This window comes from Syngnathus floridae, chromosome 3 (assembly GCF_059516105.1).
Source record: "Syngnathus floridae isolate MCC-2025c chromosome 3, RoL_Sflo_1.0, whole genome shotgun sequence".
Taxonomy (NCBI): Eukaryota; Metazoa; Chordata; class Actinopteri; order Syngnathiformes; family Syngnathidae; genus Syngnathus; species Syngnathus floridae.
Window position 1 is genome coordinate 4,453,085 of NC_142415.1, and position 24,022 is coordinate 4,477,106.

General features: G+C 40.1%; 1 protein-coding gene across 3 annotated transcripts in view; it reads right to left on the reverse strand.

The window, feature by feature from the left end:
* Window positions 1-1,960: 1,960 nt before the first annotated feature.
* The window catches only part of ccdc102a (coiled-coil domain containing 102A), a 153,677-nt gene continuing 131,615 nt past the window's right edge, over window positions 1,961-24,022 (reverse strand). For all 3 annotated transcript variants that reach the window (XM_088371592.1, XM_088371590.1, XM_088371591.1), the window contains 2 exons: window positions 11,166-11,269; window positions 1,961-3,194 (listed from right to left, as the gene is read on the reverse strand). In XM_088371592.1, the coding sequence (XP_088227718.1) occupies window positions 3,059-3,194; window positions 11,166-11,269 (240 nt within the window). In that variant the 3' untranslated portion in view covers window positions 1,961-3,058. The remainder of the gene's footprint in view (window positions 3,195-11,165; window positions 11,270-24,022) is intronic.

Below are 24,022 nucleotides of genomic sequence, written 5' to 3' on the forward strand. Positions count from 1 at the left end.
ACCCGAATGTAAAACAAAATAAATGGACGACTGCTCCTCAGTTGCTCACTGTAAATTTGAACTGGAGATCTCTTATTCTACAGGTAGGCGTCCCGGGATCACTAGCATTACATATATACACACACACACACACACACACACACACACACACACACACACACGCACACAAGCACGTGGAATATTTTGTAGTGCAACTGCAGTTAGCGGCGCGCACCCGGCATTGTTGACATAAAGGACAATCGATGGATTTAATGATTTGGAGTGACACAGATGGTTTGATAAAGGTGTTATTTATGTTATAGTTATTTGGATAACTGTCAATGTTACATCAGGCCCGTTCTCAGCTCTTCGTTTGTGTTTATGACACGTTAGCATACCGTATCATTTAGCCTGTTGTTGCTCGTTCATGTCTGTTCTTGGAGTTGGATTTTGTCGAATAAATTTCCCCCAAAATGCGACTTATACTCCGGAGCGACTTATATGTTTTTTTTCACTTTATTGTGCATTTTATGGCTAATGCGACGTATATTCCGGAGCGACATTTAGTCTGAAAAATACGGTATATACAAAGGTTTGGGCACCCTTGATCGTTTTCAAGATTTTCCTTTATAAATCATTGGTTGTTCGAATCAGTAATTTCAGTTAAATATATCATATAGCAGTGATATTTGAGAAGTGAAATGAAGTTTATAGGATTTACAGAAAGTGTGCACTCATTAGCTTAACAAATGTAGTTAACCTTGGTTAAACAGGGACCTCTTGTGGTCACAAGTTACCATAGCAGCGCGATGCGCATTTTGTAGATGTAGTGGCGGCTGTGGCTCAGGCAGTAGAGCGGGTCGATGAGTAACTGGAGGGTTGGCGGTTCGACCCTAGCTCTGTCACAGTCTCGTGTCATTGTGTCCTTGGGCAAGACACTTCACACACCTTGCCTACAGGTCGCCATTGTAAATGAGAAAGTGTTCTCAATTGACTTCCCCGTTAAAACATTGGATTAAAAAAAATATATATGTAGATGTAGGTAAAGTACCGTATTTTTCGCACCATAAGGCGCACTGGATTATAAAGGGCACCCTCATTGAATTTTTTATTTTAGAAATTATTTCATATATAGGGTGCACCGGATTAAAAGCCGCATGAAATAGAAGCTATACTGCATCAAACTGAGGTTGACTAGGGTTGTGGTATGCCTCCACTAGACAATAACCAATGAGCCCTCCGTAAACAATTGTGTCTCTCAAACTATCTCCTATGAAAGTGATCGGAACAGACTAAAGTTAGATCTAACACATTGGTCCTGTTTCCCTTCCATATCGATCCGTAAATTTACTTGAAATGTTAACGGAGCAGCCTATTTTGGAATGAAAGAGCCTCGTGCATATAGCAGTTATCATGATAGTATTAGCCACTCGCAAACTCCCATGAGCCTCAGGTCGCAGACTCCCATGAGCCTCAGCGAAGTGTCATGGCAGCCCCCTGTAAACAACCACGTTTCTCAAACTCTCTCCCATTAAATTGATCCGAACCGACTGAAGACCGATTTAACATTTTGGTGCTGCTTATTTATGTTCCGTTGCATATTGATCCGTAAACATTAACGGAACAGCCTATCTTGAAATGAAATAGCCTCGCGGGTATAACAGCTATTCAGTGACACCCCCTGATCACGGTTGCTGGAATGCTGGGAAGCGATGTGACCTTGTAATTTACTATCCGTACTAAAACGTACTGAAACATTTTGGCAGAGTGCTGTGTACAACCAGTATGGATCAACAAATTTATCAATTGATCCATATATAAAGCACTCTGCATTATAAGGCGCACTGTGGTTGTTTGAGTAAATTTCAAGTTTTTAAATGGGCCTAATAGTGCGGAAAATATGGTGTACACACTGTAAATATGATTTTAGGACTCATTATAACAATTTTTTATAACAAAGTACACGTGTACATACTGTAAATATGTTTTTAAATTCTTTTATTATTCTAACAATTTTTGTATAACAAGGTACAACACTAAACATGTTTTTAGAACTCTTATTATTATAAGATTAAAATAAATTTTTAGATTTTAAGTGTGCCTAATAGTGTGGAAAATACGGTATACATACATTATAACCATTTTTTTATAACAAGGTACAAGTGTACATACTGTAAATATGTTTTTAGAACTATTTTATTATTGAAACAACTTTTCTATAATAAGTGTTAGGGTTGATAGATTAGTTTGATCCTATGATTATGTTGGAATGTAACCTGTAATAATTAACCTAGCTTGTGCTGTCTTAACAAAGTAGTAGAACAAAGTGCTAAAATCCTTTGAACTGATTGACCAGCTGCAGAGGACGCAATCAAAGTTGTTCTGTTTACACAACGTCGTAAAATACCCCCTGCTATGCTTTGACCAGAGGCCAGGGGCTTCATCAGTCATAAGATCTTTGAAAAATGTATATTCTGATATTTCTTGACCCAGGCTTGTTTCAACATGTATGTCTTCTTCAGTCGTGGTCGGATGAGGACTCCAGATAATAAATTGAATGGTAGCACTGAAGGATAGTGGGTTCCTGGTAGCTTAATGTTTCTGTCTTCTCAAATCTTTGGCAGTTAATTTGAGTCTTCTTTACCTTAACATGTTTTGTGCGACCCCTTGCAAATGAATGTTTGATGATTTTTTAATCACACCCAAGAGTTTAACAATTTCAAGAGTGCCGCAACCCCCTGAAAGACTTTTTACAAATGTTTACTTTTTGGAGTCATTTAAATTTCTTTTTAATTTTTTTTTTAAATGCCCTATTTTGCCTGAGAAAAACAAGCCGCCTAATAATTATGCACACTGTGATATAGGGTGTTAATGCCCTACCATCGCTCATTACATGAATACACATCACTTGATATGCTTGTATTGAGTAAGCATTCAAGATTATACAGCATGGAGTTAGAAAATTGCATAAAAATGATCATATGTTCAAAATACACACTTGCCTAACAATTTTGCATATTGACTCATTTTTGAAGATATACATTCCTATCAGCAATGACACTGCGTGTGTGTGTTTGTGTCATCCATGGATCTCAATCTGCAGTTGCTCCTCTTCCTCATCCATGTCACTGGTCGGACCATCTGTATTATCAGGGGTGAACTGAGCTGATCTCATCCTCCCAAAAAGACCTGGGTTTATATGCTGTCGTCGAAGTCTATGAGACAGAAAAAGAAAGGCAGAAAATTTAAAGAAAAAAAAGTATTTGACAAACCCTTCCTTATATACAGAAAAAGTGAAGTAAAACCAGCTGAAAAAATTATTTCAAGCTATAAAGTGAAAACCGTAAAAGTGACTCAAGCCTGTTAATGGTCACAAATCCAGTTACGAGGCAATACCATATCCTAACAAACAAACAAACAAACAAACAAACAAACAAACAAACAAACAAACAAAAACAAATGAATAAATGAATAGATCAAGCAATAAATACAACAACAACCCACTGGCTTGTTTCACTATTGCAAAGACACATCTTGATGATCCCCAAGACTTTTGGAGAATTATTGTAGAGACGGACAAGACAAAAGTTTAATTTTAGGAAGATGTGTGGACAGTTAAATACATTATTTTATATGTATAAAAAGAACATTTTGCACATAGAAATGAAGGTTTGGTGTGTCCAAGTGCTACAAAATTTCTGGGGGTCTTCATAGATGACTCGCTCAAATTTAAATGTCACATAGATCACCTTGTATCCAAATTATCAAAATATGTGGGTTTATTTTACAAAGTCAGACATTTCTTTCCTCAGTCAATACTCCTGATTTTATATAAAACTGTATTTGAACCTCATCTCAACTATTACAATGTTATATGGGGCAACACCTTCTCTAGTCACCTTAAAAACTTCACTCTACAATAGAAAGTCATTAGGGCTCTGTCTTGGTCTGAGTTTAATTCTCCATCCCTCCCTCTCTTCCACCATTTTGAGTTATTAAGACTACCTGAGCTGATTGAATTATAGAATACATGTGTCATGTTTCAGGTTGCGAACAAGAGAAACCACATACTGCACAGTCTTATCCCCATCACTAGACTCCAGCATTCCCATCAGACGCGAGGTAAAACACAGATCCTAGGGAAGTATCGCAGATGTGTGCGCACCAGTATGAGTGTGGCAAGTAGAGGACCTCAGATTTGGAACAGTATTGATGAAGCCCTAAAGGTCATTCCGTCTAGCTCCAATTTTAAAAACCATCTTTTTAGCCATCTTTTACAAACCTATATTTGAATTCATATTTCCATAGTTGTAGCTGGGTTGAGAGTGTGTATGTTTGTATGATGAGTGTCTGTCTGTGCGTTCGTCCGTCTGTCTGTCTGGGCCCTGTTATACAAGCTTATACTTAGCTTCACTCGGGGACCCTTTTCTTCATGCTAATAAAATGTCATGATCTATGTACATGTAATAATGATCAATGATGTTGTGAAGAAATAAAAGTGAAACAAAGTGAATCAATCACATCCAAGTTCAGACTTGAAATGCTGTTATACCTTAAAGGGAGCACTTATATGATAAGTCTTTATTAAAAACTTATGTCAGTACTACAATTCCCCACTGTAAAAAACTCAGAAGGCATTTAACAGTGACAGAGCGATGGTGGACTGACTGATGCCCACTTTTTTGTATGGAGTCTGCTTGATCAACGTGACTCCGTCAGACAAGGAAGCCGAGGCATGTTACTCTTGGTTTCTTGGCTTGCTTACTATCCTTAGTTGATGTCCTGTTGTTTTTCAAATACAGCATTTTTTTTTTAAATCTTTGTATTCTGTTTTCAACAAACAGACACAGTTCAGTACAGTGAGCAACCAGGGTACATCTGTACAAGACAGGTAGGCATCAAGGACGACTTAAATGTGAATTTTTTCGCAAATTTTGAAAATTCAAAAATCCGCGATGTAGTGAAACCGCGATAAACGAACCGCGATGTAGCAAGGGATTACTGTCATTTGACCTGCAAGTGACGTCAGCAGCACGGCGGTTGTTTACATAAGGACAAAGGATTCTATCACGGGATGACGAAGATGACAAAGGGCCCCACGTTTGAAGGATTTAATGTTTTGGAGTGACACAAGGTTTGAAAAACGTATTTATGTTAAAGTTATTTGATATATTTTATTTCGTGTAGCAACTTGTATATGTTTTTATCATTACAGTTCAGTAGTTGTTGGCTCGTTGAATTCTTGTTTTGTTAAATAAAGAGTTGTTTACTAAACCCACGTCTTTCCTGGTACTTTGTTAACGCTACAATATAGTTATATACTAGATCTGTGCAGTGCGCGCGCGGCGTTGTTGACATAAAGGACGAGGAATTTGATCAATGGATTTAATGATTAGGAGTGACACAGCTGGTTTGATAATATTGTTGTTATATGATAGTTATTTGAAATATACTTTATATATCGTTATATGGGTCTGTGGATTAATTAGAAAAGCAACTCACAAGTCGGACGTCAGCGGCCCATATGTGGCGCATACACGGCATTGTTTACATAAAGGACGATTGATGGATTTAATAATTTGGAGTGACACCGATGGTTTGATAAACGTGTTATTTATGTAATACTTATTTGAATAACTCTGAATGTTACTCAGGCCCGTTGTCAGCTCCTCGTTTGTGTATATGTCACGTTAGCATACCGTATCGTTTAGCCTGTTGTTGCTGGTTCATGTCTGTTCTTGGTGGTGGATTTTGACAAATAAATTTGCCCCAAAAGTGCGACTTATACTCCGGTGCAACTTATATATGTTTTTTTTCACTGTATTGTGCATTTTACGGCTGGTGCGACTTATACTCCGGAGCGATTTATAGTCCGAAAATTACAATAATGACACAGCCGTGGCGGAAACTAGCCGAGAACGGTGACAAGTGGGAACTGCTTGTTCATCAACAGCTCAAAACTATTGACATCCATTTATAAATACACATTCTCACAAACCCATAAAATAAATAAATAAATAAACAAACAAATAAATAACTCTGAACCAAATTAGTATACAGTAACATCAAAACTAGAGTTGTCAGTAATCAATGAAAAATAATATAAATAGCATCGCATGTACGTAAAATAAAATAGACTGGATAAATGTACAAGTCTGTACAAGACAAGTAGGCATCAATGACAGGAAACCAATGTGCGTGGAAGGAAGGAAGGAAGGAAGGAAGGGAGGAAGGAAGGAAGGAAGGAAGGAAGGAAGGAAGGAAGGAAGGAAGGATCCATGGATGGATGGATGGATGGATGGACAGGCGGGCGGGCGGATAGCTAGAGTTGACGATGGATGGACATACAGACAGACAGACAGATCGATCCAGCACCATTCATATGAGTGGTTATACAAAAGACATACTGATGACGTGCGCAACTCAATAGGCTTCTAGAAAAGCCTGCCACTCACAACGGCTCTACAAAAGAAAACCAATAAGTGCGACAAGTTACAAGTCATCAAAGCCAAATCAACAAAGACAAAGATAACATTGGAAAAATACTTAACCAGGCCAGTTGGTGAGAGGCCTAAATAATGTAAATGATGTTAATGTCATAAACGATTGCGAGGTCCGCCACACAGCCCCCCTCAATACCCAGAAGAACACCCCAAAACACACATATAAGCCTCCAGAGCAGTGGTTCTTAACCTTGTTGGAGGTACCGAACCCCACCAGTTTAATATGTGCATTCACCGAACCCCTCTTTAGTGAAAAATAAAATTATTTTTTTTAAATTCAAGACATTGATGTTTTTTACTGGTGCACAGAATAAGCCGTGCATGAACATCCCCTTGTTCAAATAACAAAATCAACACGATGCATGAACTCACAACAAATTACATACTGGCAAATTTACACAATAAATCAGGTTTGTTCGGACCTCCTCAGTGGAGGCTCTGCCGAACCCCTGAGACCAACTCACCGAACCCCTAGGGTTCGATCGAACCCAGGTTAAGAACCACTGCTCCAGAGGGTCCAAGAACTGGGTAAAGGCAGTTTAGTTCAGTGGGCAATTGGCAGACAAAGGGGTGAAAGGGGGGCAGCCCTGTCAAATACTGGAGGGTGAAAGAAGAAGATCTCACAACATTCGTAATGATACGTGCAGTCGGATGGTCATACATCAATCTAATCCATGTGATAAATTCAGAGCCAAAATGAAACTTTGCCAAAACAAAAAACAAGTACCTCCATTCGACTCTGTCAAATGCCTTCTCCGCGTCGAAAGAGATTACCATATCATTTACCTGAGCGGTCGCCCATATTGCCCATACCAAAAAACGGCCCTGCACAGAATAGAGATGTTTCCTCTGCCACATTGGTGACCCCCACATGATGTGAGGCCAACAAATTAATTCCTGCCGTTCGGCAAGGACGGCTGCAGCAACACCTTCGCAAGGACCTGCTGAGCACTTATTTTGCTGGATGCTCTCCCTCCCCGGCAGGCTCCTCCGCTGCGGTCGTCTGCCGGCCCTGCGTACTTACTGGTACCAGTAACGGCAGCTCAGAGAGCCACTGACCAGCAGCCCTGGGTGGTAGGTTCTCACAAAAAACAGGCGTATGTGTTCGCAACGTCCTGGGTGTGTTGACTAGGCGCCACTCATTTCCTACAGCCTGCACCTCAGCGCATGCTCCCTGAGTATGGTCCAAGCCGTCAAAACAGCTGTATGCCACACAGTTTGGCAAAAGTCGTCAAAATAGCTGCATGACACAGTCAGAACCAGCCCAACTCAGCCGTCCTGCCTACCAAACCGGCGCTGTACGGATCCTACTGCCTATGCCTCAACGTGTGCTCCCTGAGTCAGGCCTAAACTATCAGGACAGCCACATGCCACAGTCAGGTCCGTGGTGCCTCACTGGGCCTCCTTGTTGACTCCTGTATTGGACACACGACCACCGGTGTGCCCTACCCTTATCCTTGCAGCAACGACCTTTGTGAGAGATCCGCGCCCTTATCCTTGCAGGGCTGACCCCTGCGTGAAATCCGTGCCCTCGTCCTTGCTGGACCCCAGATGTGGCCGACCTCCGTCTTACCTACTAGTTCTATCCTGCCCAAGTGCCCAGGACATTGCAAACACATACGCCTGTTTTTTGTGAGCACCCACAATCCAACAGCTAACATCGTTGACTGCAACTCAACTCTGTATGGGTCATCTGCCTGCCAGAGCATCTCTGTGCTGATTCATGGACCCTGTGGAGTTTTGTTTTATGTGTTTTGAGTGTCCTTCTGGGTGTTCGGGGGCGGGGGACGTGTGGCAGACTGTAGGACCAGACCTCTCACCCAGCAGCAGGCCTGCAGTTGGGGCGGGGCGTTATATGTATGTTCTTTGTTACATCGTATTGTCTTTGTTCTTTGATCACTTGTCTCACTTGTTGGTAGTCAGTCAGAATAAAGAAGTGTTTCTTATTTCTGCCACAATATTGTTATTATTGCAAGATTTAAATTGTACCTAAATACAATTTCATTTTTATTATTTCATGAACAAAGAAGAAGATGACGAAGAGGACGAGGAAAAAGACAAGGAAGACGAAGATGAAGATTATTCCTACAAAAGCAATCTCTACTTGCTAAAGCTTCCACAACAATGCCCCGTGAGAAAAATTAAATGGTTCAGAATAAAGATATCACAGAGAGCTCTTTGTTTTTACGGTTTCCTGGAGCAGATAGCATACCGTATTTTTCGGACTAAATGTCGCTCCGGAATATACGTCGCATCAGCCATAAAATGCACAATAAAGTGAAAAAAACACACATAAAACGCTCCGAAGTATAAGTCGCATTTTGGGGGAAATTTATTTGACAAAATCCAACACCAAGAACAGACATGAACGAGCAACAGGCTAAACGATACAGTATGCTAACGTGACAAACACAAACATGGAGCTGAGAACGGGCTTAATGTAACAATAACAGTTAATCAAATAACTATAACATAAATAACACCTTTATCAAACCATCTAGTATGTCACTCCAAATCATTAAAGCCATTGATCGAGTTGGTCCTCATTTATGTAAACAAGTCCGACGTCCGCGGCGCATTGCAGTTCACATTTTTCCACAGGCCCATATAACAATATATAAACTATCTGTCAAATAACAATAATATAAACAACAATTTTAACGAACCATTCGTGTCAGTCCAAATCATTAAATCCACCGGAATATTCATCCTCTTTGTCAAAAAACAAACAAACAAAAAATCAGCTGCCTACGTGCGCCGCTGATGTCAGCCTGGTTGTTAGTTGGCAGTTCCAATTATTCCACAGATCTACGTATATACCGTAATTTCCGGTGTATAAGCAGCGACTTTTTTCCAAAATTTTGAACCCTGCGGCTTATAGTCAGGTGTGGCTTATAAGATTTTTTTCGTGATTTTTGTGATGACTTGATCACTTTTACTCTTAACACTATTAAATACAGTAAAAGCTACAAAACAAACTGACAAATAACTCGTTTTCAAATCAGACGAGTAAAAACTGGTCAAATATTTAACAAAAAACATATCAAAAGTGAAGACAATTTGCAATTCTAGTAATGACACACGAATTTGATGCACAATTTGTCTTCGCGGGCCACATAGAATGATGTGGCGGGCCGTATCTGGCCCCCAGGCCTTGAGTTTGACATCTGTGTTCTAAACCCTTTCTCTTACTCTGCCATGTGGCTCAGAGATTACACAAAGCAGTGGCGCTGTTTGGACCATCTGCATTGTATTAAAACCCAATCAATCAGCATTTAAATTCAATTCTTCTGACATTTTGCTCACCAAAAACAAGTTGTAAGGAATGTAAACTTTTAACACATTTTATTCAGAAGGTTACTTTGAACCCTGAGGCTTAAATGGCGGCGCAGCGTATTTATGGATTTTTACGGCCTCCGGCCCCCAGGGGGCGCTCTAGCAGGAAGCAAGAGCGAGACAGACGAAGAAGAGATAATGCGCCGAAGAAGACGTGCTAGTTTATATTTACAACATTTCGCGCATCACGCAGAACGCGATCAAGACGGACATTACTGAAAGGAAGCTTTTATACACAAACCGTCAATATGGGGGACAAAAGAAATGCATATGATACCGCTTTTAAGCTAAAAGCAGTTGATGTTGATGACATTGTGTTGGGTTTAATCAAACCCTATTAGTGCTGTGTTACTTCCGTGTTGCTGCGGTATTACTGCCGTGTCACAGGCAGTGTTTGGAAAGAAATGTTAAGGTATGTTATTAAAACTTTAAAAATGCTTTCTGTGTGTTTCTTTGTTAATAACTCACGTGCACACTTCCGTGTTGCTGCGGTACTACTGCTGCGTCACAGGCAATGTTTAGAAAGACATGTTAAAGTATGTTATTAAAACTTTTTCTGTGTACTGTCTTTCGTTGTAAAAAACATGTGTGCACGTCCGGCTTATAGTCCGGAGCGGCTTATGTAAGAAAAAAAATTAAAAATTCCCGAATTTTAGCTGGTGCGGCTTATACACCGGTGCGGCTTATACACCAGAAATTACGGTAACTATATTTTAGCGTTACCAAAGTACCAGGCAAGACGTGGGTTTGGTAACCGGCTCTTTATTTCACAAATCAAAAGCTCAACATGAGAGCCAACACACGCGAGCGCCCTGGATCGCTCTTTCCGGGCCCCCCCGCTGCCTTCACGGCCTCCCGAGAAAATCGGAAACTCCTGGTCCAACAACATACATGTTGCTAGTCTAAATAAACTATATATCAAATAACTATAACATGAATAACACGTTTATTGAATAATCTGTGTCACTCCAACTCATTAAATCTCCCGACTACGGAAGTCAGTGAATGGACCTCATTATCAATGAGGCTCCAATTATTCCACAGCCATCGTGCGCCCTCATGCGGTTTAAAGTGAAAATAAAGTGAAGTGATCAACTATACTAGTAAGTAAGTAAAGTGTTAATGATCAAGTATAAATTTGTGAAAAAATTCACATATAAATCGCTCCTGAGTATAAATCGCACCCCCCCCACCCAAATTATGAAAAGAAAATGCAGCTTATAGTCCGAAAAATACAGTAGTTATGTATTTCCCACCATGTATAAAATCTCTTGTGTGGGTTATGTGTGGGTATGTGGATGGGTGAGTGTGTGCGTGTTTGGGTATGCGTGCTTGCATGTTTCTTACCTGGATTGTAAATGCTCTAATTGTACCTGCAGGTTCTCGGTCTGCTCTACTTGCTCATCCAAAGACCTCTGGAGTTTTCTTGTCTGGTTATTGGACTCATCCAGCTAACAAAGATGCACATATTCATGTGAGTATAAAGAAAAGTAAGAGCAAAACAAATATGGTTATCAGTCAACCACTCCAATAGCAATGCATTTACTGTAGGTATCTGCTCAAACATAATGCTCAAACCTGTTAACTTGATTACTAAAGCTCAGAAAAAAATATATATTTCATATTTAAAAAATATATATTTCGTATTAAATACTTATTAAATAAACTAACGTCAATTTTATTCTCAGGGCATAGGCTCGTTCACAGCTATTCTCGTCTTAGACACCGTTTTGACTCATCTGAGCAGGCTTCAAGCCCACGACCAGGTAGGACAGCACTAGCCTCTGTGTTAGTGAGAAAACCCAGCTATTTACCCTCTATATTATTGGCACACCCCGAACCACGAACGATATCCTCTCTCGGGATACAAATTGACATTTATTAATACGCCTAACATAGGGCAGCTGCCTAGAACAGCAATAGGGCGTAGGGTGGAATCTCTTCCATTAATATTCCATTCAGCTGTAAAAATACTTGTGGAGCAAATTAAAAGAAAAATTCCGCCATATCTTGTTTGTTTGTTGTTAGAGGAAAAAAATATTCGAGAAGAAAATAATGAAATTCCAACTCTTACTACAGGGTCAGCTTGCCCTGATGGAGGCCAAAGGCAAAGGCCGAAACGTGAAGTCAATTTTTTAATCAACTAATCATGTGAAGGGATGTGAATGGCAAATGTGAAAAAACACTGAAAAGTAGCCGGGGGCCTGGGGGGGCCGATGATATATTTTATATATATGTATATATATATATATATATATATACAGTATATATGTATATATATATATATATATATACAGTATATATGTATTTATATATATATATATATATATATATATATATATATATATATATATATATATATATACATACACTGCTCAAAAAAAATTAAAGGAACAGTTTTTATCAGGGTATGGCATAATTCAATTTGATTTTTCTGATAAGGTTTTGGTCAGGTACGTGGCAGAGGGGGTTGTTAATCAGTTTCAGCTGCATTGGTGTTGATGGAATTAACAACAGGTGCACTAGAGGGGCAACAACGAGATGGTCCCCAAAACAGGACTTATTTTGCAGGTGGAGGCCATTTCAAGTTCCTCCCTCTTGATTTTTGTTACTGTTTTTCCACAAGTGTTGGCTTTAGCTAGAGTCATTATCACAACTGGGAGCATGAGGCGATTTCTTAACCATCCTGAAGTTGCGCAGATTGTCCAACTCCTCCAGGATGGCACATCCATGCGTGCTGTTGCAAAAAGATTTGATGTGTCTCCCAGTACAATCTCCAGAGCATGGAGGAGATTCCAGGAGACAGGCAGTTACTCTAGTAGAGCTGGACAGGGCCGTAGACAGTCCTCATTCCATCAGCAGGCCCGATATCTGCTGCTTTGTGCAAGGAGGAACAGGTTGAGCACTGCCCGAGCCCTACAGAATGACCTCCTGCAGGCTACTGGTGTGAATGTCTCTGCCCAAACAGTCAGAAACAGATTTTACGAGGGTGGCCTCAGGGCACAACGTCCTGTAGTGTTTCCCGTGCTCATTGCTCAGCACCGTGGAGCTCAATTGGCATTTGCCATAGAACACCAGAATTGGCAAGTCCGCCACTGCCGCCCAGTGCTTTTCACAGATGAGAGCAGGTTTACCCTCAGCACCTGTGATAGACGTGAAAGGGTCTGGAGAAGCCAAGGAGATTGCTATGCTGCCTGCAACATCATTCAGCATGACCGGTTTGGTGGTGGGTCAGTGATGGTCTGGGGAGGCATTTCCATGGAGGGACGAACAGACCTCTACAGGCTAGAGAACGGCAGAACCCAGGACCTACGCTGGTGCAGTAGGTCCTGGGTTCTTCCTGATCCACAACAATGGCCAGCCTGTTGTGGCAAGAATATGCAGACAATAACTGGAGGCTGAAGGAATTGACACAATTGAATGGCCCTCACAATCACCTGATCTAAGTCCGATAGAACACCTCTGGGACATAATGTTTCATGACAATAGCCTAATATTAGCTTACAATATTTTCCGGACTATAAGTCGCTCAGGAGTATAAGTCGCACCAGCCAAAAAATGCCCCAAAAAGTGAAAAAAAAAAATATATAAGTCGCTCCGGAGTATAAGTCGCATTTTGGGGGCAATTTATTCGACAAAATCCCACACCAAAAACAGTCATGAACGAGCAACAACAGGCTAAACGATAGCAACAACAGGCTAAACGATAGGTATGCTAACGTGACAAACACAAACAAAGAGCTGAGAACCGGCCTGACGTAACATATAGAGTGATTAAGGACAACTATTACATGAATAACATGTTTATAAAACCATCAGTGTCACTCCAATTCATTAAATAGCAACAACAGGCTAAACGATAGGTATGCTAACGTGACAAACTCAAACAAAGAGCTGAGAACGGGCCTGACGCAACATATAGAGTGATTAAGGACAACTATTACATGAATAACATGTTTATAAAACCATCGGTGTCACTCCAATTCATTAAATAGCAACAATAGGCTAAACGACAGGTATGCTAATGTGACAAACTCAAACAAAGAGCTGAGAACGGGCCTGACGTAACATTTAGAGTGATTAAGGACAACGATTACATGAATAACATGTTTATAAAACCATCGGTGTCACTCCAATTCATTAAATAGCAACAACAGGCTAAACGATAGGTATGCTAACGTGACAAACACAAACAAAGAGCTGAGAACCGGCCTGACGTAACATATAGAGTGATTAAGGACAACTATTACATGAATAACATGTTTATAAAACCATCAGTGTCACTCCAATTCATTAAATAGCAACAACAGGCTAAACGATAGGTATGCTAACGTGACAAACTCAAACAAAGAGCTGAGAACGGGCCTGACGCAACATATAGAGTGATTAAGGACAACTATTACATGAATAACATGTTTATAAAACCATCGGTGTCACTCCAATTCATTAAATAGCAACAATAGGCTAAACGACAGGTATGCTAATGTGACAAACTCAAACAAAGAGCTGAGAACGGGCCTGACGTAACATTTAGAGTGATTAAGGACAACGATTACATGAATAACATGTTTATAAAACCATCGGTGTCACTCCAATTCATTAAATAGCAACAACAGGCTAAACGATAGGTATGCTAACGTGACAAACACAAACAAAGAGCTGAGAACGGGCCTGACGTAACATATAGAGTGATTAAGGACAACTATTACATGAATAACATGTTTATAAAACCATCGGTGTCAGTCCAATTCATTAAATCCATCGATCGTTCTTTGTGAACAATGGGTGCGCACGGCTGAGGGCGCTTGCACTTCAAAATATTCCACAGGCTCATATAACGATAGATAAACTATATTTCAAATAACTATAATACAAGCCAATAATATTATCAAACCATCCGTGCACTTCAATTCCATTAAATCCATCGATCAAATTCCTCGTCCTTTGTCAACATCGCCTCGCGTGCGCCCTGACGTCAGCCTCGTCTTTATTCCACAGATCTATATATATATTGTAGCGTTAACAAAGTACAAGGATAGACGTGGGTTTGGTAAACGGCTCTTTATTAAACAAAACAAACTTCCAAGCGTGTGGCGGCGTGGACTTCCAGACAGACAGGGCGTGCGTAACGGCCATGTCCGAGCCCCGCGCACCGTTCGCGGACAGCCACTCGGCCGAGCGCCGGCCCCCGACTCAGTAGAGTAGGACCGGGCGTGCGTAAAAGCCATAATAGTTTTTCAAACCTTCTATGTCACTCCAAATCCTTAATTCCTTCAAACTCTTTGTCCTCCGTGTCACTTAGAAATGATCACCGCTAATGATACCGGTAGTCCGTATGTGGGCACGTTTGTATGTAAACAACCGCCGCGCTACTGACGTCACTTGAAATAGTAATCCTTTGGGACATCACAGTTCTCCAAACTTTCTTTCTGCTGCTCGATTACTGTTTTCAGCTGCATATTTTACAACTTGAAGTTTGTAACCTGCAAAATATGAGTTTCTTTTTGGTGCCATTTTTCTTAAGCCCACCCAGTTGGTGAGTCACGGCCAACGGTGAAATTTAGAGTGCCCTCATCCAGTTTCGTCTGAAAATATAATTTTTTTGGGTTGTTTTATCAAAGTCAAAGTCTGCTTTATCGTCGATTTTTTTTTTTTTTATATACTAAGACACACAAAGAGATTGAAATTACGTTTCCACTATCCCTCGGTGAGATAGTACACATATGCATACAAGCAACACAAAAAAAACCCAAGAAGGCACAAACAATGAATAAATAAGAGTGTTGAATAAATGATAAATAAACAAATAATAATAAATAATAATAATAAATATAAGAGGAGCAAAAATGGAGCAAGTGTACATACAGCAGACAGTGGACTTGGATATGGTGCTTTAAAGTGTTAATTGCTTTATTTGATGTTTTCTCTATTTTTTATGTTTTGAATATGTTCAAGATAAAGATATAAAAGCATGTGAAGTGATCAACTATACTAAAAATAACATGGGAAGAGGTCAACTATACTTGTAAGTGATGTCTTAATGATCAAGTAAAAATTTGTGAAAAAAAACATATATAAGTCGCTCCTGAGTATAAGTCGCCCCCCCACCCAAACTATGAAAAAAAACGCGACTTATAGTCCGGAAATTACGGTACATGTAACATCATGTTACTTTCTAAACCCACGTGCATACCTTTGTGTTGTGTTATTATGTTTCGATGTGCTCCTTAATGTTCCTAGTGCTGTGACCTCCATAGCTGATCAGATCTTGACAAAGAATATACAAAACCTTCCCCGGGACATCCACTTTACAGATATGTTCCGTCAGGCATGTGGTTACGGATTGTGTTCCGAGTTGTACGATGACGCTGCTCCTGAGCCATGCCCATCTGAAGCAGTTCTTGATCCCATTCGACTTGTCTATTTCCCTGGCACGATCCTCGCCTTTTTTCTCCAAAACCTTCGCCATGCTGGCAAAAACTTTTGCTGAGTAGGCCCTAGATCTATCTAACTAAATAACTCGTCTACAAGTGATGAAAACCCAATCGCAAATTCACATTCACAATTCAATGTGTAAAAATGCTTAGTTCTCCGTGTAAGTTAAGTTATCAAGTGGAAATGATGTGACGAAAGTAGCGCCAAAATGCTGCCAAAAATAAGGCAGATGTTGGCTCATCACTGCTGCCAGTGAGTTAGGTTTACAGAGGCAAGTCGATTTCTGTACTCACAGCTTAACTCATTTTGCCTTGAGATGTGCCAAAAGATGCCGTCGCGGCGGGCGGGCTAATGCTCGCAAGTCGCCGAGGCTAACGTTGCCCGGCCAGCTGGTCGGCCGCTTCCCCTCCTCTATATATATAAAAAAATAAATAAATTCTCAACGGATTTACACGATTCACGAAAATGATACTTTTGACGGAAAAAAACATGGAAATCCGCGGATCCGCGGAAAATTCTCATCCCTGCATGTGACAATAAGGCCAGAATTGCTGTTTCTTGGTTTTCTTGTAAACTTTTAATTTTCTTTGTATGCGGCAAATATGAAAGTGCAAAATGCCAACTCAACTCAGATTTGATTTTTTTTCTTTTATTTTCGATGTGCTGTATATATTTCCTAGGCGCTGAGAGGGTGAGAGCAGTGCGCAAACGCACACATCTTAGAGGGAATATTACTGACAACCCTGCTTAGCATACACCGGTTTTGCCACTAGATTTTTAACTGTGACATTTAAGAAAAAGTTCTTTTTTTTAAATTTAATACACTGTGAGCAGAATCATTGGCAAGTGCGTATTTTGACCCGATGGTCATTTTTGTGCATATTTTCCAACTCCATGCTGTTAATACTTGAATGTACTCAGTACAAGCATATCAAATCATATGTATATTTGTATTATGAGGGATTGTGGGGCCTCAGTAGATCAGCATCTTATGTCACAGTGTGCATAATTATTAGGCATCTTGTTTTCCTCAGGCAACATAGGGCAAAAAAGAGATTTAGGTGACTCAGAAAAGTAAAAAATTGTAAAAGGTCTTTCAGAGGGATGCAGCACTCTTGAAATTGCTAAGATATTAGGGTGTGAGTACAGAACCATAAAACGTTTTACTGCAAATAGTCAACAATGTCACAAGAAATGTGTTAAGAAAAAAGACGCCGACCACCACTGAGCAAGACATACATGTTGAAATGTCAAGACTGGGTCAGGAAATATCAGTTAATAGATTTTGGAGATTTTCTTAAGATCTTATGGACTGCAAAGATGAGAGTGACACATGACGGACCAGCTGGACCCGTGGCTGGATCAGTAACGGCCACAGAGCTCCACTTCAAATCAGATGCCAGCAATGTGGAAGTGGGGTACTGGTATGGGTATAATATTATAAGATGACCTGGTTGGAATTTAGTTAACGGTGTACTTAAAATTAACTCTAAATTTGAAAACAAAAAATAACTCAAATTAACCAACTGTCAGTTTTTAGAAGACATTTACTTCAAGCAGTGGTACGGTAAAAAGTTTGCATCCTTCACGAAGATTATAATTTTATGCAGTAAAAATCGCATACATCAAAGTACCGTATTTTCACGACCATTAAAAGGCGCAATTTCAGTTACGGGTGCTATGTCTGTATTTAACGCATACACCGTATTATTGGGCGCAGGTATGGTAAAACATACGCTACCTTAAAACGTACAGTAGCATGCATGCACGCTGTTTTAAAAAGGCAGCAGGAGCAAAGTCAGTTGTACTTTAACAGTGTACTCACATTATTTTTTGATCAATCCTCATTCACAAATCCATTAAAGTCCTCATCTTTTGTGTCCAAAACAGCTGGACAAGTTCTCTATCAAACATGCTAGATTCCCTGTTGTCATTTTCAGAGTCAGTCTCGTTGCTCTGTGTCCTCCTCAGAAATGACGGAAAGCTCGAACAACAGTGCAAGCAGACACGTTAGCCCAAGCATCCACAATGCATTCACAAACTGTGGCGTAACTCGTCTGACGCTGCTTCCTAGTTTTCATAAAGCTGTGTTCTGTCATCCGTTGCGCCTATGACGCTCGCTTTGAACGCCCTGTTTACACCGATGTCCAGCGATTGGAGTTCCTTTGTCAAGCCTCCTGGAATAATGGGAATCTCAGAGTTTGTTTGCTGCACTTGGTTTTTCACAGCAGCTGTGAGATGGGTGCGCATGGAGTCACAGATCAACAAGGTCGTTGGTGCGTGGAAAAAAAACATTTGGTCTCTTTACGTTGACCTCACTCCGCCACTCATTTTCTCCTTGTCCATCCAGTCATTTTGATTTGCCATAATAATGACTTCAGGTGGAAACTTTTGTTTAGGCAGCATCTTCCTCTTGAAAATTACCATAGGTGGCAGTTTCTGTCCATTAGCATGGCAAGCTAGCACAACTGTAAAAGCTGACTTCTCATACCCATTGTGTGTGTCACTACCATGCTGGTCCCCTTCTTCTCGACAGTGTGGTCCACCGGGATCCCGAAAGTAACAGATTTTGGAACTCAGTGCAAACATACGGTGCACCGCATTTTAGGCGCCTCGTCCAGTTTGAACAAAATTTAAGACTTTTAGGTGTGCCTTATGATCTTGAAAATACTGTACTACATTTGGTAGTATGCCGGTAAAGGCCTCGATGCTGATCGAATATGGGCCCCTTCTTCACATGACCTAATCACTCTATTGAGAAATTGTGGGGTGTTTCTAAATCGGACATTTATGCTGAACAAAATCAGTACACCTCTTTGAACAATGTCTGGGTGGCTGTGGTTGTTGCTGCACAAAAATGTAATCATCAACAGATAAAGAAGCTGATTGACTCCATGGATGGAAGTCTTATAACTGTTACTAGAAAGAAGGGTGGCTACCGTAATTTCTGGACTATAAGTCGCGGTTTTTTTCATAGTTTGGGTGGGGGGGCGACTTATACTCAGGAGCGACTTATATATGTTTTTTTTTTCACAAATTTTTACTTGATCATTAAGACATCACTTACAAGTATAGTTGACCACTTCCCATGTTATTTTTAGTATAGTTGATCACTTCACATGCTTTTCTATCTTTATCTTGAACATATTCAAAACATAAAAAATAGAGAAAACATCAAATAAATCAATTAACACTTTAAAGCACCATATCCAAGTCCACTGTCTGCTGTATGTACACTTGCTCCATTTTTGCTCCTATTACATTTATTATTATTATTTATTATTATTTGTGTATTTATCATTTATTCAACACTCTTATTTATTCATTGTTTGTGCCTTCTTGGGTTTTTTTTGTGTTGCTTGTATGCATATGTGTACTATCTCACCAAGGGATAGTGGAAACGTAATCTCAATCTCTTTGCGTGTTTTAGTATATAAAAAAAAATCAACGATAAAGCAGACTTTGACTTTGATAAAACAACCAAAAATATATATATTTTCAGACGAAACTGGATGAGGGCGCTCTAAATTTCACCGTTGGCCGTGACTCATCAACTGGGTGGGCTTAAGAAAAATGGCACCAAAAAGAAACTCATATTTTGCAGGTTACAAACTTCAAGTTGTAAAATATGCAGCTGAAAACAGTAATCGAGCAACAGAAAGAAAGTTTTGAGAACCGTGATGTACCAATGGATTACTATTTCAAGTGACGTCAGTAGCGTGGCGCGGCGGTTGTTTACATACAAACGTGCCCACACAAGGACGATCGGCATCATTAGCGGTGATCATTTCTAAGTGACACGGAGGACAAAGAGTTTGAAGGAATTAAGGATTTGGAGTGACATAGAAGGTTTGAAAAACTATTATGGCTTTTACGCACGCCCGGTCCTACTCTACTGAGTCGGGGGCCGGCGCTCGGCCGAGTGGTTGTCCGCGAACGGTGCGCGGGGCTCGGACATGGCCATTACGCACGCCCGGTCTGTCTGGAAGTCCACGCCGCCAAACGCTTGGAAGTTTGTTTTGTTTAATAAAGAGCCGTTTACCAAACCCACGTCTATCCTTGTACTTTGTTAACGCTACAATATAGTTATATAGTAGATCTGTGGAATAAAGACGAGGCTGACGTCAGGGCGCACGCGCGGCGATGTTGACAAAGGACGAGGAATTTGATCGTTGGATTTAATGGAATTAAAGTGCACGGATGGTTTGATAATATTATTGGCTTGTATTATAGTTATTTGAAATATAGTTTATCTATCGTTATATGAGCCTGTGGAATATTTCGAAGTGCAAGCGCCCTCAGCCGTGCGCACCCATTGTTGACAAAGAACGATCGATGGATTTAATGAATTGAAGTGACACCGATGGTTTTATAAACATGTTATTCATGTAATAGTTGTCCTTAATCACTCTATATGTTACGTCAGGCCCGTTCTCAGCTCTTTGTTTGTGTTTGTCACGTTAGCATACCTATCGTTTAGCCTGTTGCTATCGTATTGAACGATTGATGGATTTAATGAATTGGAGTGACACCGATGGTTTTATAAACATGTTATTCATGTAATAGTTGTCCTTAATCACTCTATATGTTACGTCAGGCCCGTTCTCAGCTCTTTGTTTGAGTTTGTCACGTTAGCATACCTATCGTTTAGCCTGTTGTTGCTATTTAATGAATTGGAGTGACACTGATGGTTTTATAAACATGTTATTCATGTAATAGTTGTCCTTAATCACTCTATATGTTACGTCAGGCCCGTTCTCAGCTCTTTGTTTGTGTTTGTCACGTTAGCATACCTATCGTTTAGCCTGTTGTTGCTATCGTTTAGCCTGTTGTTGCTCGTTCATGACTGTTTTTGGTGTGGGATTTTGTCGAATAAATTGCCCCCAAAATGCGACTTATACTCCGGAGCGACTTATATATGTTTTTTTTCACTTTTTGGGGCATTTTATGGCTGGTGCGACTTATACTCCGGAGCGACTTATAGTCCGGAAAATACGGTATATTGATCACTGATTTTCTTTTAAATGTTAATTTGTCAATTTTGAATTGTTTATTATTCTCACTTTAACAAATAAATGGGAACATTTCCATTTTTACTTTAGTTGCATAATAATTCTGCACACTAATAGTGTCCACAGGTTTATTAACAGTTTGAATGAACAAGAGCACTGTAGTTGTTCAAAAACTAAATTAAGCCTAAAAAATATAATTTGCCTAATAATTCTGCACACCGCGTAAAGAACCTTTAGGACTTAGCCTAATTATTTTCATTTCCAAAATTAATGAGTCGTGACATTAATTGGCTTCTTGTTTTTATGAACAAAAAAAAAAGATTTTCTAGACTTAATTTAAATACATGCTTTTAATAAAATCTAAAATAAAGTTAAGGGCTGGGCGATATGACAGATAATTATATCCCAATATAAGTATTTCATATTGTTATGATAAATATCTCATTTATTTATTTAATTATTTCATTTTTTTTTTTTTTAGGTGGGGGTAACGGAATGACAAATTTGAGCATCGCAGTGAGTTTCTGATACCATCTGAGTAAACGTGCGTGATTGGACGGTATTGCTAATACTAGAGTGATTGCATGTATAAGACAGAGAACTCCTAATGCTAAACCACTTATTTATCCGGAGGACTTTAAATGGGTTTGGATGCTATATATAATAGGGTGACCAGATGTCCTCTTTTTCCCAGACATGTTCTACTTTTGAGCCCTAAAAAACATCCGGGGGGAATTTCAAAAATTGTCCGGGATTTTGTTGGACACCCTCAAACAGTACAGTACAGTATATTGTCAATAGAATTGCCACTCCGTTCTATTTCACTCAATTGCAGGTTTTTATGTATCGTTCGCAAATAAGTCTACTCAGATCTAGTCACTTTGCTATGAAGTAGGGTGGGCTGGCCAGTCTACACTGAGTGATTACAATCAATGCCAAAACAAAAATGTACGTTCAAATTCCCGTGCTTTCGCCAGGGTCGTGATCCTTATGAAGCTGAGTGGTTGACATGCAAGGCAGGCACTTATGTGTCTGTAGCAAATAAAGGTGCCAACGCAGCCCGCAAGAGGAGGAGTGAAGAGGAGCTGTTTTTTCTTCTTCAAATGCTCCACCAATGGCCAAATTTCTTTTGTCTTTTTTAACTTCGTGTACCACTATAAAACTAGTTAGTGTTAGTGTAAATATGTTTTTGTTATTGAATATATGTTGTTTTGTGTTATTCGGGCCAATGAACACAATTGCTATACAGACACCATGTCATTTGTGTCATAACATATGACACAAATGACCCCTCACCCAAAAAAACCCCAAAAATGACCCCGCCCCCTAAAAAAATGACCACGCCCCCCTCTGAAAAAACCGGTATTTTACCGGTATTTTTTTATACCCAGCCGTACGAGTGCTGGGTTACTTCCATGTTGCTGCTGTGTTACTGCCACGTCACAGGCATTGTTTGGAAGAAAAGTGAAGGTATGTTATTAAAACTTTGAAAACCCTTTCTGTGTACCGTCTGTGCACCGTGCACGCATTGGCACTTTCCGCTGCGCCTGCCGACTGAATCCCTGCACGGGACACCGGGACCCGCTGCACGCCAGGCTGCTCCTCCGGCCGCACATCCGGGGTGAGCTTGCTGTAAAATCACCCAGACCCCCGGTCGGCCCCACAGGTCCCCCAGACCCCCGGCTACTTTTCAGTGTTTTTCTCATCCCTGCAATACACACCACTCCAAAAACCCATATTTACCCCCCCTTGACCCCTTCATCGTACAGCCCCTCCAACTCCACTGCACTGGAAAGAGCCATCAACAAAATGTCACAGACCCCCCCCCACCTCCTCTGAAATATTTTGCCTATGAGTCTGATTGATATGTGCCGGGTCCAGGCTGTAAAACTGATATCAATAATGTTCTCATAGAAAAGTCAGGGCCCTATGTAGTTCAGTTAGCTCTCTCAATCCCTGTGATGACAGGTAACAGAAGATTGGTTAATCTGATGAGAAATAAAAAGGGTGCAATTAAATCTGACAATTTATTAAGGATCCGCATGTCAGGCTCGAAACATACCAGTGCCTCCTCATTTCCCTCAGTCAGTAGATGAAAATTGTAACACACTGAACTTAGCAGGGAAAACTTTTTTAATTAATGATTTTATCATTCAACACTACCTTGATTTTATGTTTTTAACTGAAACATGGTTAGACCAAGATACCAATGCAACCATCCTCATCGAGTCTACCCCACCAAACTTCAGTTTTATGAGTGAAACTCGAGTGGGAAAGAAAGGGGGTGGAGTTGCCATACTGTTTAATGTCTCCCTCAAATGCAAAAATATCTTATATGGACATTTTAATTCATTTGAATATGTTGCTCTTTAGTTAAATTCCTCTTCCCGGGCAGTTTTTTTCCAACAGGCCACCTATATTCTGTGCCTATTTTTGATTACTTGTCTGAATTACTGTCTATAATTTGCATTGAATTTGACTGTGTTATTATTGTTGGTGATTTTAATATTCATGTAAACAATGCTCAGGACAGAAGCGCTAGAGAACTGTGTTTTGTCCTTGAAAATCATGGATTAATTCAACATGTGACAGAACCAACACATATCAAAGGTCACACTTTGGATTTAATTATCGCGAAAGGTTTAAACATTTCTAAGGTTGAGGTGACTGACGTTGATCTGTCTGACCATTCCTGTGTGTTCTTTAAAAGCACTTTCTCTGTACATAGAAGTGTTCAAACGGAGGTAATCTCAAAAC